The following is a 17,252-nucleotide window of genomic DNA, read 5'->3' on the forward strand; positions in this document are numbered from 1 at the left end:
GTTTACTCCCAGACCAGGTTGAAGTCATTTTGAGGTGAGGGCAGGGGTGGCTCCTTTGCAATGGTGAAGGAGCATCGCTCCCCTGGCTAAGCCAGAAGATTAAAGATAAAATGATATTTCATTATTGTTTTATCTTTCACCGGCTGGCTCAGCCAGCAGCATGTGAAGGGAGAGGCGGGCTGAGCCACAGGAGGTGGGAGGGGAGAGCAGGAGAGAGTGCACCTAAGTGCGCATGTGTGTTTGGCCCGCCGTCTTAGGCCAGCCAAACACACATGTGCAGTTATGTTTCTCCAGCCCGGTTGTGTTGAACAGCCTGGCTGGAGAAACTGCACAGACCCCAGGGTTGCATCTGAGCGGCAGTCCAAGACGCTCAGACCAATCCTGATGCAGCTTTCATGCTAGGTTTAGCATGAAAGCAGTGCAAAGAATTGTTGGAGAGCCTGTGCTGGTGTTCAAGTAAATGCTGGGACACCACATCAAGTGAAGAGGTGCAACGCGGCAGGAGGCGGCAGCGACCGCAAAAGCTACGTTTTTTTCTTTTTTTTTCTTTGTTTAATACCCCCGTTGCACCTCCTGCCCGCCCTCCCCTTGAGACTTGCGGCAGCCACCGCTGGGTGAGGATCTGAAAGTGCTCCACGCACCCACCTATTTTCACTGGTTCTAAAGGAAGCGTTACTTAATTTGAGCCAGTGGTTTCCGGTGCGGGGTACTGTCACAAAATTTTGAGGTCCGGCACTCATTTTTCTGCCTCAAATATTTACTGTGAGCAAAAGACACACATGGGAAAGAAGGAGAAGAGAAAAATGAAACACCGTTACAAAGGGAGAAAGCAGAAAGCTACAAGAGTGAGCTGAAGGGGCAGAGGGAGTTGCTGTAAATCGATAAAAGAGGCCAAAGATGACTTTAGGATTATGCTGCCGCCGTACTCCCTGCTCGCAATTTTAATTCCAGCAGCGGCATGTTTCAGATGAGAGCTTTGGGCATTGGCATGTTTTATTTCCAAATTAAGCACTGAATGGAAGGGATTATTTTACATCAAAAAATGTTGTCCATGTGTAGAAAAAAATGAAGAAAAACACATTCAAAGGCCCATTTCTACAAGCCCTTTCAGTTGTGCACCTGCAGAAATTTTGCAGGGGAAAGCTTCTGTAAACCTTTAGAAAATGCAGAGTAGTACTGTTTTTTTCATGAATACCAGAAAATAGTATATCTATGAAAATCATAGGCACGTACTGGTGATATGTTGGCTTGTTTCTTGAGAATCAGCTCATCTGTATCTGAGGTGTGTGTAAGCAGCAGAGGTTTTTGGCATAGGGCGTTGGGGCCCCGCCCACCCATCCACTTGACACTTAATAAAATATTTAAAGACTGTGCTGCCCTCAGTGCCTGGCTGCCTCTTGTGGCTTGTCTTGACAGGAGAGCCAGGCAGCCAGGCACATTCCAAATAGACATGTGCGCTACTGTGCATGTGCCAAATTGAATTTACTCTTTAGGGTTGAGCGCAAAGCACTCTGTCCCTGCTGTAATCTCTCTATGGGTTTGTAACCACGCCCACGCACCCCCATGAGTTTGGTGGGTTCATGGGCTTGCCTTTTAAAATTCACTTGCTTTCATTAGTGGAAGGCATGGATACGTCATGCCTTTTCTGGTGTTTAGCCCTCCTCGAGCGCACCGGCCAAACATCTGAAAACATACGAGGCTACGTGTTTCCATATGGTGTCTGGACTACTTTTTTCTATTTATTTCCTACGCAGCGCGATCTCGCTGGGCAGTAGTCGAGCGCTGTGCAACACATCTACCCTGTTACATGGATAATTGAATTTTTGCTGATAATGCGTTTGACTGCAAGCAAACTTCTATTTAACTTTTTATTTTCAATTTATGTGGCAAGAAATGTCCAGTTTGAAATTTACAACGCAAATAGCTCTTACTCGAGCAAACGCGAGACCCATTGCATTGCAAATGCTTGTTTTTGATGTAATCATCTCAGTCAACTGGCTGACCTAGCGCCAGCTTTGGCATACAGTACTCAGGGATCTCAAGAGACCACCCACTTATGACGCGTCGCAGCGTCCTATTTTCTAAGCAGCTCTGGGATTTTAAGGCACCAGTCCTTTATTTACCGAGGCTGCTTGTCAACCACTACACAGGGCAGCAACACCCTTTCAAACTCGTCAAAGAGTGATGCAGTGTAGAAGGCTGGGGTTACAACATGCTGCCTGTCAGTGATCTTGTGGCAGTTAAAAGTCCCTGTTGATACCTATTAGCACATAAAGAGTAATTGATAGGTCACTGTGAAATGAAAGCAGGGGAGTGATTTTAATGAATGGGTGTTCTAATCAGTAATTGAGAGTTAACGCCACAGTGACAGTACCAAACAGGCCCGGTGACAAGGGTGCACGTCTTATTATGGTACCCCGGGAAGAGCCTCATCGGTTAATGCTGTGGCAGCGGCCAAATCGGGTAGAGCACGAGAGAAGAGCTGAGTCCAAAAGCACCGTCTTGCTGGAAGTGAATGCACGCTCACCAGAAGGCACTGACGAGGCTTCCGGGCCATTTAACTGCTTAGAGCGGAGGATTAAAAGAGCAGCAGTGCACAGTATGGAAGCAGGCACAGAAATGGGAAGTTGTTCAGATACTTAGCAGGTGAGCCAGGCCCTGCAGAAAGACACGCAGGTCAGGTGGGGGTGCGCCGTAGTGGCCCGTGCGGATAACCCTGCACAGCCTAATGCTTCTTTCCCTGCTGTTTTGGAGAATGTACATGCCAATGAGTTTCCCTCATGGAATGTACTTATACTTGGGGTCTATGAAGCTTTGGGGTTTGGTTATAACATAAATGAAGTGAAAACAATAACGTGTGCATTTGTTGGTGAGTGCTATTGTATGTTTTCTTTTTAAACTGTTTCCTGTTCAAGTACTTGCCTCAAAATAGAGAGTGCATGTGTCTATCTTTGGAAAGATGGGAGAGACAACCTGGCCAGCAAGATTTCCTGGTCTTAAACACATAAATTACATTTCTGTTAATTCAGTAGTGTGCTAACTAACCAATATTTTATTGCCTTTCGGAGCTTTGTGTTTTTGCACCCAGATATATAGCACAACAACTGATATACACCAAAAATCAGCCAGCACTGTTAGCCTTGTCAGTGGTTGTTAACTGTGTAAGATAAATGAATAACAACAAATTTGTTTTGGATAATTAATACTGTTTTTTTTCCTGAAGTGAGCAGACTGTGAATCAAACGTTACTGAGGCTTCTGAGACGGGTAGTGGTCTTCAGTGTGTCTCAATCACTCCTGTTATGGTCTCTCTGTGTGATGCCATTTTTCTATCACATCTCGTCCATGTATATGTCTCACACATCATCTCTTTAGTCTTCCACATCCGCGTTTTACTCTCTCGTGAATGCACTTCTTCCCATGTCCTTCACTTTACCACTCACTAAACATGCAACTCGCCCACTCACCTCTAAGCACTACATTGACTTTGACTTTCATCTTGTTGATGTTTTGGCAGTTGTATACTTCCTTCATGCGCATTTTCACAGAAACACAATTGAAACTGTAATGCGTGACCATTGCTCTGTGTACTTTGCCAAGAGGCCAAGCATTGGGTGAGCATGTATTTTGAGCAGCTTTCTAACACACTCACAGGCAGTGTGGGAACCTTGCACTGCCTTCAACTTCAGCTGCGCAGCCCTCAATTGTGGCGCGTTATAAACAACTGCAAGAGTAATATGGTATACAAATAAAAGGTAAAATAAAAACAGGAGTTTTTCTTCATAAATTTCTGTAAGAACAGTATTTTTTGTTCAATCAATTTATCACAGAAATATTTCTGAAAATTGCACCTACATACACCAGTTATTAACAAACTTTGTTAGGCGAGCGCGCCCACCCCCCTCTGAAACCACTTGGGAAATGTCAGGCTTGCTAACTTTTCGCGTGTGTACATAAATACATGATTTGGTCTTACACCTCGCCACTTTCAAATGTCACCATTCTCCACTGGGTATGAGTAGACCTGAGTTCATGCAATGAGAGCCGAACCCAAAAGACAAGTACTTGTATTATATCAAAGACAATCAAAGGCGTGTTTCTGGGAACCATCTTTGTACCTCCAAAGGATGGTAAATTATGATGTTCATTTAATTAAAAATTTCCTCGTAAGTGCATACCTTACTTCACATGAATTGTGAATCACCTTCTAGCTCAATATTATCATTAAGGCTGGTACTTTTACACAAGAAGATGTATTTTATTTTATTTTGGAAGATGACAGAAAAACATAAACTGTAATATCAGATAAGTAACTCGTTTTGCTTCATGAACAGTAGTAATCCCAACATGAGTTGACAGTGACAGGAACTGATTACATTACATTCTTTCTACCACTGGCTGCTCACCTCTGCTTACAGTGAGAAAATGAAAAGCTCCTTGACTTATGGTCTGCAAGTGAGAGGTCAGCCTTCACTGGCATTTATCTCTCTCTTCAGGGCCCGCATTACAGAAACTTTGCACTAAAGCAAAAGAAAAAGAACAAACCCATGTGCACATTTTTTGCTGATGTAAGGAGGATTGTATCAAACAGTGTCTGCACCAGTCAGTTCAAAAACGGAATAAACCGATTTCACATTTTTGGTGCTATCTTTTCAAAATATTAAGTAGGTAAAATCTACTTTTAAATGTGAAAGATGGGACTATGTGTGAGACAAAATCTATTTTCCTTGTTTAGTGCATAAGTAATGACAACAGTTTGCTCATTTTTATAAAGGAGGTTTAACGGAAAATCGTGTGCTTGTTGAAATCTCCATGTCATACATAAACTTATGTTTAAATGGATTGCCATGTAAAATGAACTATGACAAACTTTGCAGATTTCTCTATTATCTATTATGTTGGAAATTTGTGTAAGACAGTTTCGCACTGTTAGTTGCACTATTGCAAAGCTTCTCTAATATGGCCTAATGCGTTTCCACACATCGAACAAAGAGCCTTTATCCGTGAAATACCCAGTGGCAAATGACGTAGGCATGGCTTACATCACACATGCTGCTATGTGACTGGAGTATAGTGTGTGTTGAAAGTGCACTAAGTCAGTATGCAAGTGATTGGAGAGAATGGTTCACATCTTTCTATATTGCCTAGTCTTTTCTCAGTGCTATAGTAGCCACTGCACGGTCACAATGAACCAACAGTGTGCCGGCTTCTTTAGTAAATGTCACCCTCTAAATGTGTAATCATAATTTTGGTGGCAGCTCACATTTTGACCAATATTGAAAGATAAAGAGCTAACAGGGTCTCGGAAATCCAGTATGTGTGCTAATGGCAATTGCAGGGAAGTATTAGACAGCTCATCATGATGAACCATTCAGGTAGTGGAGGTATTTAGACTTCCAGTTGCTTTAGATGAACAGGTTAAGAGGAACCTTCACCTCTTCACCACAAATGGAGAGAGGTGACACAGTGGAATTCATTCCATGGCATGTGAGTTCAATGAGCCCCAAACATAATCTCTCAAGATTTTGAAGTGCCTCACTGTTGAGCAGTGGAAGGGGTTCACCTTTTGGAGGGGTTATGATCGTTGCCCTAGATGTGCGAAAATGTATCAATTAGTTTAGAAATTAATTTTAGCTCTGCAGTTGTTTTAGCACAAACTTGACCCGAAGCTATTGGAGCACTTTACATGAGCACAAATTACATTACACAATGTAACGTTATTTTTTTTTATTTTTGAGTCACAAGGAGATGAAGTGATTTGCCCAGAGTTACAGGATGTTGAATCAGTGCCAAAACTCGAACCTGGTTTTGCCAAATATGTCTGCTCTGGCCGTAACTCCACATCCTCTCTACTGAATGCTAAACTTTTCCCACAATTCTTGTAGCAGGTTTGAAAACCCTCTGCCACTCTGAATTAGAAGTAGAAGAGTGGTTTGTGTTTTCCAGAGGTCCAGCACTGGACAAAGAATTGGCTACCATCCTCTGCTTGTTGTTGATGCTCACTGCCTGCTTGGAGCACCATCACCAATGAGCATGAGGGCTGGTAGTTGACGATTCTTTCCTCAATAACTTTTCTCTGATTAGAGTTTGTTGCCCGAGCAATTTGTTAGGTTACCCTCAGTGTGAATGCATATGTGTCAGTGTGCCATTTGAAACACAGCAAACATTGCATATAGGTGTGACTTGTGGAACAGCTAAGGTAGGCAGAGCGAGGTTTCTCTTCTTGCCTCTAAATCACTACATCTTCAGTGTGACTATCTTGATGAGCTGTAGTTGCACACGTTTCAAAGTTCAGTTAATATTTTATAGTGTCCCCATTGGGGAGTGTTCAAGATGTGAGAAAGACTTTTACCTGAAGGTAAATGTGTACTGTGCGGGTAGGAGAGGCACTGCACTTTATGCTCAGAGCTACCAAGGCCTCCACATAAGATTTGGTTTTACCTTGGTACCCAACGTAAAGAAAAGTTTACCAGGGTACGATAGCAGTAAGATGTAAAACAAAGCAAAAGTGGAAATCTAATTGGTTATGGAATCAATACTTAGATACGGCTGATCCATGCAGGAGATAAATCAGTAAGAATCATTGGACCTTATGAGTGGTCTAAATAGAAATTAAAATGACAGAAGACAGTGGCTGAGTTACACAGATTTGTGCCCATACCTTCATGGAGGCAGCTGATATACTGATGGTAGAGTAATACATGTTACCCATGTTACCTATGCTCAAACTTAAGAGAGTATACCTGTGCTCAAACTTAAGAGAGCATGCACTTCTATTTGATATTAATAGCGTACATGCAGGAATATTTGGCTGTGTTTAACAGTGAGGTTTGGATTGAGAGTCCGCAGACCACAAACAATAATCATTGCATATGAAAAAGAACTGACAGACGATGACTACTCTAGGAGCGAGAGGAGAAGGTGAAACGCTGAAAAGTCTTGTCTTTTTCTCATGTGTAAAATTTGTACTTATTAGTGAGTATGTCAACAATGTATTTAGAGCCCAATTGATCAAAGTTTACCTCAGTTGTAATTGTGAAGAGGAAATTGTCATGTTAGAAAAAGGACAAAAAATCGAGCACTGCCTAAATAAAGCAAACTCATTTTGAGCAAACAGCCCAGGAGCTGACAAACCACCATCTTGACCAGCAACAGAGTGTCCTAAGCCTGCATTTACCATCAAGGTTTGATTGACCATGCCCAACACTGGTCACATAATCACATAAAGGCACACTTGTAAGATCTAAAATGTGCAAAGCATGTCTTGCGTATCAAGTACTAAAACACTAAAACGCACAATTCGATTTATAAAACAGCCACTGCACAATAAAGGAGCATGGTGCAAAATGTTGATTTACTCTGGGCCAAGCTTAAAAAATCCTGAAATATGGTAGAACTATAAATCAGAAAAACGGTAGAGCACAAATTGATTGCTTATAAGACTTTCAGCCTCAGACACCTACCATTTCACTAGCAATGCATTGCAGATTACAGGATGGAATGTGTTTTTAACTGCTAAGGAAGCACAGCTAAAACCCTTAACCCACATCCCTCAGGTTCATGGATGAAGCTGCATGCCAGAGCCAATGTGACTGTGGGGAGCCTGCAAGAAGACATAACCCTCATTTAAATACAACCTCCACTTACATACATACGAATGCAAAGCCCCATATGGAGGAGGACAGCACACAGGGAAAGAAGGTGCTCGCAAAAGACCAAACCCTAGCACTGCTTCAACTGGAAATCCATTTAGAGCTTGAGAAGCAAAAATGCAGCCATCAAATAACTTATAAATCTTATTGCATCGTATCTCACACCCATGATACAAATGCCACACACCATGATTCTAAAGACCAAGTTGATGCTTAGCAAAATATATGACATTTCTACTGGGATCTAAAAGAGGATCACCAACAACACAATCATCATCTCATAAAAATCTGCCTTTAAAGCTATAAGGACACTATGAACTAAAGCCACATCTGGCACACAAGGCCACGTTTTCATGGATCTTATATAAGATCCAGCAAGCACAGAGAGAATTCTAAAAGATAAGTGACTTTCCTATCACCTTCAGTTGTGTGTACACACAGACACACACATGCACTCACACACAAATGCACACTTCTGTGTGCTAAACTATGCTTCACCTTACCATGCACATGCTTCTTAGGATCTTGGTGTGTTGCTTCCAGCCTTGATGGAAGTATAGTCTTGCAACATTGCAAAGAGCAAGATAGTATAATAGGGTCCTGAGAGAAGAGTAGACCAATTTTTACACTCTGCATGCACTTCTAGACAATGCTGTTACTGCTCAAAGCTCTGACACACCTGCAGGTGATAGATACTCTGGGAAGACATACCTGTTAACAGACTACAATAATCCAGCTACCAGGAAACGGAGGTGATATAGCAGGACATGCATTCACGTGGAGATTCATGTGTCTACATCAGGAGATATACTGAGCCAATGTGAACCATTGAAGTCAAGAGGATTGGTGCCTCATTCTGCACAATATCGAAGCAACAGATAACTCACAATCTTGGATGACAACAGATGACCTCTGCTATGGCCACCCTAACATGTACAAATGTGTGGGCTGGTGGGATGAGACTTCTACAGCTTTGTTTTTAAATGCCCCCTAAATTCTAGGGGCATATTTACAAGCACCGGTGTGTTACAAGCACTGGTGTGTCACATAAAGTGACAATGCGCCACTTTTTGTGACACACCAGTGGTGCATAGTCCAGACCCATGTCCACAAGGCCACACAAAGCCACTTTGCCTAGCTTTTCATGGAGTTGTAGATCTGGTGTAAGGCAACGCAGCGCAAGTCACTGTCAGGGAGCCATTTCCTGGGCGTTGCAGTGGGTTTACCCATGCAACACCCATGGGTTTTGAGACATTCTCAGATTTACAAGAATCTGTATGTTTGCCAATGCGTCAAAACTGTATGTCTCCCCAGGGCACGTGCAATGAGGAGAAATATCTTTATTTCTCCTTGTTCTTTCCTGTTTCTGTGTATGCTGCATTCTGCAACATACAAAGAAATGGAAAATGCCTCCCAGGATTGTTTATGTGCTCCTGCCAAAAACACAGACACCCTTGTACCATGTTGCAATGGTGCCTGCATTGGCGCAAAGCAGCAATGGGGGAAAGGACAGAAAAACACTGTATCTTTTAAATACGGTGCATTTCTGCCCTTTGAATTGGCGTAGGGCAGTGCAGTAGCAAGGCTTGCTGAGCTGCCCTACACCAATTCCTTTTAAATGGGCCCCTATGTTATAGGAATTGTTGCCGACACATGTAGGGCTGTAAACGCACCAATTAGTTTGTGCATGAGAACAAAGATTAGCACCTTCTCCTGGACCCCCACCAAGGTTGAGGGTGTTTTCCTATTCCCACCATGGAAACAGGTTTACCGATGCCCTTGATGAGCAAATCTCTTTCCAGATCAGGAATGAGTCATGAAGAAAATTGTGAATTCTCACAAACTCATGAGTCTGTTGGTGTTCCCAAACTTTTGAGGGCCCCTGCACTCTGGAACGTACATTGTATGCTTCTGGGAGATTTATTCACGTTTAATATTACACTATAATGGGACAGTATGGTTAGACCTTTCAGCCTTAGGGTGGCCTTCCCACAAACTCACAAACATTTTGCCTTTTTCCACCATTCTTTCTGATCTTGTTTTTGCTGGCCTTAGCACTTTACCACTGTTGCCCAGTGCTAAAGTGCTTGTACCCCCTCTATAAAACATGGTATCATTGGCTTATCCTTAATTGGCATATTTGTTTGACTTCTTACTACTTTAAGTCCCTAGTAAAGTGGTACTACATGTAGCCAGTAAAGTAACGCCTACTAGTAAGTAAAATGTTACTAGTGGGTCTGCAGCACTGATTGTGCCACCAACTTAAGTAGCCCTTTAAACATGCCTCGGGTCTGCCAATATCAACAGATATTTTGACTTGGCAAAATAAGCATTTTACCATGCCCAAACCCTACTTTTTGTAACACATAAGTCACCCCAAGGGCAGGCATTAAATAACCCATAGGGCAGGGTGCAATGTATTTAAAAAATGACCTATAATGTTATGTTTTACATGCCCTGGTAATAAAAAAAACTTGTTTTTCACTACTGCTTACAGTTGGGCTCTGTGTATTCCTCCTAGACAGCCACACACAATAGGGAGCTTGGGTGTCCCTGGATGGGTTATCACTGGCAGGATGGGAGGACAGAGCTGGGCACAGCCCTACTTACATTTGATGAGGCTGTGTCCAGCTTCCACACTAAGAGCTGCATAGTCCTGTAGTTAGTCTGGAGCCAGGGCACGGAAGGCAGGATGCCCAGGGCCTTCAAAGGGAAACCGCTAGAAGCTTCTCCCACTTCAAGGGCAGAACTTCGCATAAATAGTGAGCCTCGGACACCAACTCTTCAGTACACTTCTTTATCTGAGGATACTCTGCCGGGAAGAAGCACTACTGTGCTGCTGAAAGGGCTACCACTTTGCTGGACTGCTGCCCTGAACGACTGCTGCCCTGCTGTGCTGTTCTGCTGCCTGCTACTCTCTTGCCGCTGTGAGAAGCACTGGCACTGGAACTGCATCCATTGAATCGAGGACCCTGAAATAACTCCAAGGGCTAGTTGGCTGGCTTCAAGCCTAGATCCTCAGAAAGCTTCAACAACCTTGAACCCACCACCTGGACTCTGCCATATGTGAGTCCTACACTGCCGTGTGGTGCCTCCCCAGTCCTGGACCCTTGGAAGTGAGAGTGAAGGTGCTCTGCCAGACCATGTGTGTACCCAACACATCTCCTCTGTTGTGTGGTGAAATCCTGAGCAGAACGGTGCATCTCCTCTGCTGCGAGGGTTCTCCAGATGCAAAGGATTCCACATCAACTTTGCAGCCCGCATCAGAACCACTGCCTGTGTGAAGCTTTATAGATACAGGACCTCACATTGCAAGTCTCTCCTAGACATCAGCTTTGATGATAACGCAGGCTCTCGCATTGCAGCCTCACTACACTTCCTCAGCATGGGACCTCACAACGCTCTGCAACCAGGATCTAAGATACACTGTTCAGTGAGCCTAACTGCGTTTCTGTAGCTGGACCATGCTCTATTGCCGTGGGATTGAGCTTGTGACTTTGTCCCAGTCCAGAGCAACCAGATATCCACAGATGGTGCTTTGTGCTTTTTGGCACTGATTTCACTGAAACCTTTCAACCTCTATATCTCTGGTTCTACTGCTTGGATTATTGTTGTTGTGGCCTTGTTTTATTTTATTAAAAATCACTCTAGTTTGCTAAACTGGTGTGGGATTTTTTTTATCTGTTTTCGCTGTGTCACTGGTGCATGTACCATCATGTCTATCACTGCTCAAAAGAGACTTTGTTTTGTTTCTGCGTGCGTCCGTGCAATAGTTTGTTCCATGTTTGTTGTAGTATGTTTCACGTCAGCTGCGGTGCATGAATCGTCCTATATAGTGTGAGATGTCTGTGCGTTTAGTTGGTCACATTTCTGCAGAAAATAATTTTTGCATACATAAATAATTAAAAAATAAATAAAATAATCTGATAGGTGTATAGCTGTGCGGTCCTCAACTAAATTCAATTTTTCTGCACTTCCACTTATGGACATTTCAGTTTTTTCCTCAATTAACAATAAACCTTTAGACTTAACCAAAGAAATCACGAATTTACATAAGTATAATGATAAATCTGCTTGTTTTACTGATTTCGAAGAAGGGGGGCTCCTAAAAAACTAAGGCAGCACTAAAGTTACCTAGGAACTTTAATTTTGCCCATATTAAACTATATTATTGGGAGAAACTTTCCACAAGTAAAGGCGAGAATAATAAAAATGGCAAACTGATTTTACATTTTGATGGCCACGCTCCTCTAAAAAATTAAGATTATTACAATGTTTTCCAGTAAACAGATCGGTCAAAAAGATCTCTTTCCAGAGGAGGGTGTCATTAATGAGAAGGCATTTTGGAACAGCACAGACTGTGGGATTATTTCCCTGCCATAGTGTTACCCGAGACCATTAGATGTAGCGCAGACGATCCACATATGTATGTTCCAGTTGGCAAGCTTCTTGAACGCATTTGAGCAGTGAGGTTGTGTTACTTCTTGTTCCTTTGGTAATAGTGCCACTTGTTCTGTGCTGGCCTGCTTGAATGTGTTTTACTGCATGCATGTCTGAACCCTTTCAGAATACTCCTTAGGCAACTCAAAGTACTTTCCTTTAGTAGTTATGTAAAGGACCATAAAGGGTAAATATAGAGCAGTGCAGTGTGCCATGCCACAGTGATTGCCCTCATCTGTGTTACATTTGGGTTGACACCTTCCTAGCAGATGGGTCTTATCCCCGTGGGCGCCACTCCTTCCTCTTCTCCGTTGTGACGCTGCCAGTCAGACTCAATATACTTCTGTGGTTGCTTCGAAGGGGCCTTGCTGAAAAGAAATCAAAGGGCCAGATTTACAGGGCCCTAGCGCCTCCTTGCACCACATTAGTGTCATTTTTTTTTTTACGCTGATGTGGTTTAAGGAGGCAATTTTCACCACACCGTATTTACATAGTGGCACAATGCATGCGTTGCACCACTTTACAACCCCTTGCATTCATTATGTCTGCGTCAGTCATAATGAATGCAAGGAGGGCTTTCCAGTGTTAGGAGACCTGCAAAAATGGTGCAATTAAATCGACAAGATTTCACTGCGCCATTTTTGGCATCATTTTTAGCTCCTGCTCAGTGCAGGGGTTAAAATGGCACACGCGTTAAAATTAATGGTCCTCCTTGCACTTTGCTGCACTAGCGTCACAATTTGTGATGCTGGTGCAGCAAAGCACCACAAAAGCGTCAAAAATGTTGACTCCATTGGCCTAATGTGCGCCATGGTGCGCCGTATTGTAAATACTGCGCAACCTTGGTGTCGTTAGCTGGCATTGGGGGCGCAAGAAATCTGGCGCATCAGTACTGATGCGCCAGATTCTTGTAAATCTGGGCCAAAGAATTTCCATAAGGACCATAATCTCACTGGACAGCATCATTTAATGATTTATGTGATCTATAATTATTAGTTCATGATATAATATCTGGAGGTTAATTAAGGTTAATGCAGGAAAAGTTAATTGATTTTGTACAGCTTAAGTTTAGCAAGAGTATACTTGCCTTCTTCTGTTCCTAAGTAGTCCTTGTCATCAGCATGAATGCTCGGCTCGTTGAACGCCAGAGCGCCTCATAAATATTCATGAAGCAACAGAAAAACAATTTGCTATAGTCGTTTCTGTTGATATGTTCCGTAAGCAGCACAGACAAAGAAAGCACATTACAAGACAAAATTAATTAATACTTAAAGCAAGAGTGTCCCTTACAGAGCCTTCTGAAGCAACTGGCTTATCGCCGTGATTTGTAAAGCCTATTAGCCAAGATGCATTCAGCTCCGGATCAGGAATGAGTAAATGTGCTGTGATAATATCCGCATCTATACAGAAACTCTCTGCTTATGGAATAAATACCATCATTCTAATCGTCGCAGACTGTTTATCAGACTCGAAGCACATGACATGCTGGATCGGGTATGTGAGCGCTGGGCGGGGGTGGGAGGCTGCATCCTAAGCAACACGTCACATCCGACATTACTTTTTTCATGTAGTCTGGAATGTTCAAAAGAGCTACACTTTGTGATACGTTTTAGCGAGTTGTGTCTATATTCAGCTGTCAAACGTGTGCAGTTGTTGCCTTCGAGCCACACGCACAGGCAGGTCTGTGTCTGACTGTGAGCGGCAATTGAAGTGCTCTGAAACAATACCAGGTTTCAACGTCTAACGTATTGTTTCACTACGGGAAAGACAGCTCTTGAATTGACGGAATAACAGGTCTGGAAGCCTGCACAGATCAGAACCCCTCCCCCTCCATCACCTGTGCCTTCCTGCTTCCATGAAAGGCGGCTGCAAGATAAGAGGAATGCAAGGACTGCTCAGCCAATCAAATTATTTCAATCCAAGGCAATGTGGTTACATAAATAATTTGTCGTTTTCATGCTGACCAGCAAATAGAAGAGCCGAGAGAATAATATGCAGATCTCATGCCTTAATATGAGGAGTGCACTTTCAGGACCTCTGTGTGTGCAGATGCATGTGGCATATTACATGATGTGCATCGAGCTGGTAAGCCACCTAGGTGCTCTGTGCCCAGCACCGCCTAGGACCCATCTTGTGGCTAGCAAAAGCTAGCATAGGCAGTTTCACAGCAAGCCCTAGGATCAACCAATCAGAACCTGGCTCAGGCATACAGTTCCAGAAGGATACCTGAAGAGGTAAATCCACATCAGCAACAAATTCCTGTACTCTGGAATCTATGTCTGATGGACCTAACAATGGAGCGAAATCTTTCTCGTTATTGGAGGCTCATACTCTGCCTCTGTATTAAACTGACTCAGACCCGTTTCTTGACAAGAACATAAGCACAAGACTCACTGTGCCCGCTAAACGTTTATTACAGTAACTGCTGCACAGTTCTTCTGCCGAAGTACCACGGGAAGCCTACTCGGTAATTCCTCTGTCACATCACGCACTTAATCAGTTACTAGCCACAGAGTATGTCCCTAAAAACGATAACACCAAAGCCTGCTCATTCAGCAGTCCCTTTATAACAGCAGTGCCACAGAAGTGGGTGTCATATCCATTCTTGGAGAAACCGTACATCTGAATCTGCAAGCTGACAGCCTCCAATGTGGAAAGAGCCCCTCTGAAGCCGTTGTCCACTGGAGGAGGCCAGAGAAGTACCGCAGACGGAAGGATTGCGCTGCTGGGAGTGAGCCATAAGGAGGGCGCAGAGGTAGCAGCTGTATATCCAGATGGCCTCCGTAAGGGCACCACAACATAGACATGTGCAGGGCTAGAACTAAACTGTAATGTGGCTGACTTAATATAGTGGTCAATACATAGATGGTATGTCTTTAATTCTGTGGCCTTGCACTTAAAAACTTGTTTTTCTCTCTTACTTTATTATCATTACTGAGGCTGTATTGATGTGTGTTGCAGAGTGCTCTCTGGGCAGTACTGCTCTTTAGCTGGGTGTTGACATGCACAATGTTTAGTTATTGAGGCCCAGTGGATCAAGTATGAAAGATAATTAACATTGTGTGAGGAAATTGAACCCACACATATGAGAAGGCAAGTGTGAGGTGATGGGAGATGTGCAGGTCGACTAAGGTTATTTTTTTTTTTTAATAACTATACAGTTATACTATTGTATTCCAGACGTATGTAGTACTAGATCCTAGAGAAGCATATGCGTTTCCTTACAGATAAAAAATTATAGTCTGTTGCGCTATTTTTTGTCTTTCATTTTATTAAAGTGCAAGTTGAAATTTGATGAAGTGAATATGCCTCACTTTGGTTCGTGCATCGAAGAATATCAGAGTACTTTTTATTAATCTAGAGGAAATGTGAGGTGCAATTTTAGTTAAGAGAAATAGTGCCTGGTTTGGAATTTGACAGACAGTGCTGAATTTGAGAGGCAGACATGACCTCTTCCATCTTGACTGACGAATGTCCGTCAAATTTAGAGATGACCCCCTGGCCCAGCAGTTATGTCTATTCATTGAAAGGAATCACCTTGCAGCCGTTCTTTCAGTGTACAAAAAGTTTAGTAGACGGCCACCATCAGTTTTAACTGCAGTGGGCCAAATGTTTTCATTTTTTTTGTTTTTCAGAAACAAACTCCCAAAGTGGGCGTGTAATGTCTTTACACTTTATTAACAATTGTAAGAAAATGTTTTTCTAAGATTTGAATGAAAGCACAATTTTACAGATTAAATCTATTTCTGTATATGCAAACATATAGTAATGTGTGCGCGAAATCTAACGTGTAAAATGACAAGCAGAAGAGATTTTCATACCATAAACCTTATTTGTAAAAACCTTAATTTGTGCAAATATCACTTGAAGAAATCTTATAAGGCATTAAGACTGTTACAGTCCCAGATCTCGCCTTGCCACGATTTGGAACTGATGAAGAGGACAAGGCCTGTGCATGTTTATCAATGGCAGCTCAAAGAGTTCTATACTTTTTTTGTTATGGCATAGTGCTTAGTTTCTGGCAAAGATCAGGAAGGAAAGGAAGTTACGTATGATGCTTTTTGTATAATGCCTGAGTCTTCTGTCAATAAATAAGAATAAAAAATAGTTTGGCAAGGCAGTGTTAAATGTTAACCAGTTCTTTGGCCTACTTAATACGTTTCAGTTCGAAATCCGTGCAGTGGTACATACTGAAGAACATCATTTTCCATAAAGAATTTATACCCACCTCTTCTCCTTTATAAAAATGTGCGTTTACTGTTTTTGATCTCTCTTTTGTAAATGTTTAAAATTGGACAGCTCTATTCATCACGTGTTGCCTGATAGAAGCAGACCAGTCAGGGCTTGGCATCTGAGCCACAGTTAGCCCTAGGGGTGAGCACTGCCGAGGGAAGTCCTAAACGCTTTAGTATTACATCAGCTCTACTAGCTAGTGTTTGGGGCAACAAAAGTAACATTTAATGACTGTTTAGCGGGGTCTGTGTGCCTCATCTTCAAAGGCGGTTATGCCAGTTTTATTGGTACTTGTTTTTTTATATGGACGTGCAGGTCTTGAAAAAGGGTTTAATACACGTGTTAAGCTTTTGCTTCATTGAGAACAGCAATTTATAAAATAACTATATGTTTCAATTGCATTTAGGTAGGATTTTGGCTTTGAAAATGACTGTAAATGAATGTTACCTATAGGCTTGTTTTAAAAACTGTGTGTATTCTTTTATCAGTAATGTGACTAGTGAAATGGTGGAACGGAATGTATGTGTTTTTCTAAATAAACGTAACTGACTTGTTCAGAGTATTTCCAACAGTCATCTGATGTTCCGGTTCTTTCTTTGGTACAGGGAGTTTGGATGGAGAGACCCGGAACTTCCAGAAGTGATTCAGATGTTACAGCATCAGTTCCCTTCAGTGCAGTCCAACGCTGCAGCCTATTTGCAGCATCTTTGTTTTGGAGACAATAAAATTAAAGCAGAGGTAAGGAAACATCTGTAAACTAAATGAAATCAAATGAGTATACAGGGAGTGCAGAATTATTAGGCAAGTTGTATTTTTGAGGATTAATTTTATTATTGAACAACAACCATGTTCTCAATGAACCCAAAAAACTCATTAATATCAAAGCTGAATATTTTTGGAAGTAGTTTTTAGTTTGTTTTTAGTTTTA

At 42.4% G+C, this 17,252-nt stretch overlaps 1 protein-coding gene across 29 annotated transcripts in view; it reads left to right on the forward strand.

Moving 5' to 3' along the window:
* The window catches only part of CTNND2 (catenin delta 2), a 3,139,673-nt gene that overhangs the window by 2,030,988 nt on the left and 1,091,433 nt on the right, over positions 1 to 17,252 (forward strand). For all 29 annotated transcript variants that reach the window (XM_069219651.1, XM_069219660.1, XM_069219653.1 and 26 more), the window contains one exon: positions 16,930 to 17,062. In XM_069219651.1, coding sequence (XP_069075752.1) covers positions 16,930 to 17,062 — 133 coding nt within the window. The remainder of the gene's footprint in view (positions 1 to 16,929; positions 17,063 to 17,252) is intronic.

This window comes from Pleurodeles waltl, chromosome 2_2 (genome assembly GCF_031143425.1).
Source record: "Pleurodeles waltl isolate 20211129_DDA chromosome 2_2, aPleWal1.hap1.20221129, whole genome shotgun sequence".
Classification (NCBI taxonomy): Eukaryota; Metazoa; Chordata; class Amphibia; order Caudata; family Salamandridae; genus Pleurodeles; species Pleurodeles waltl.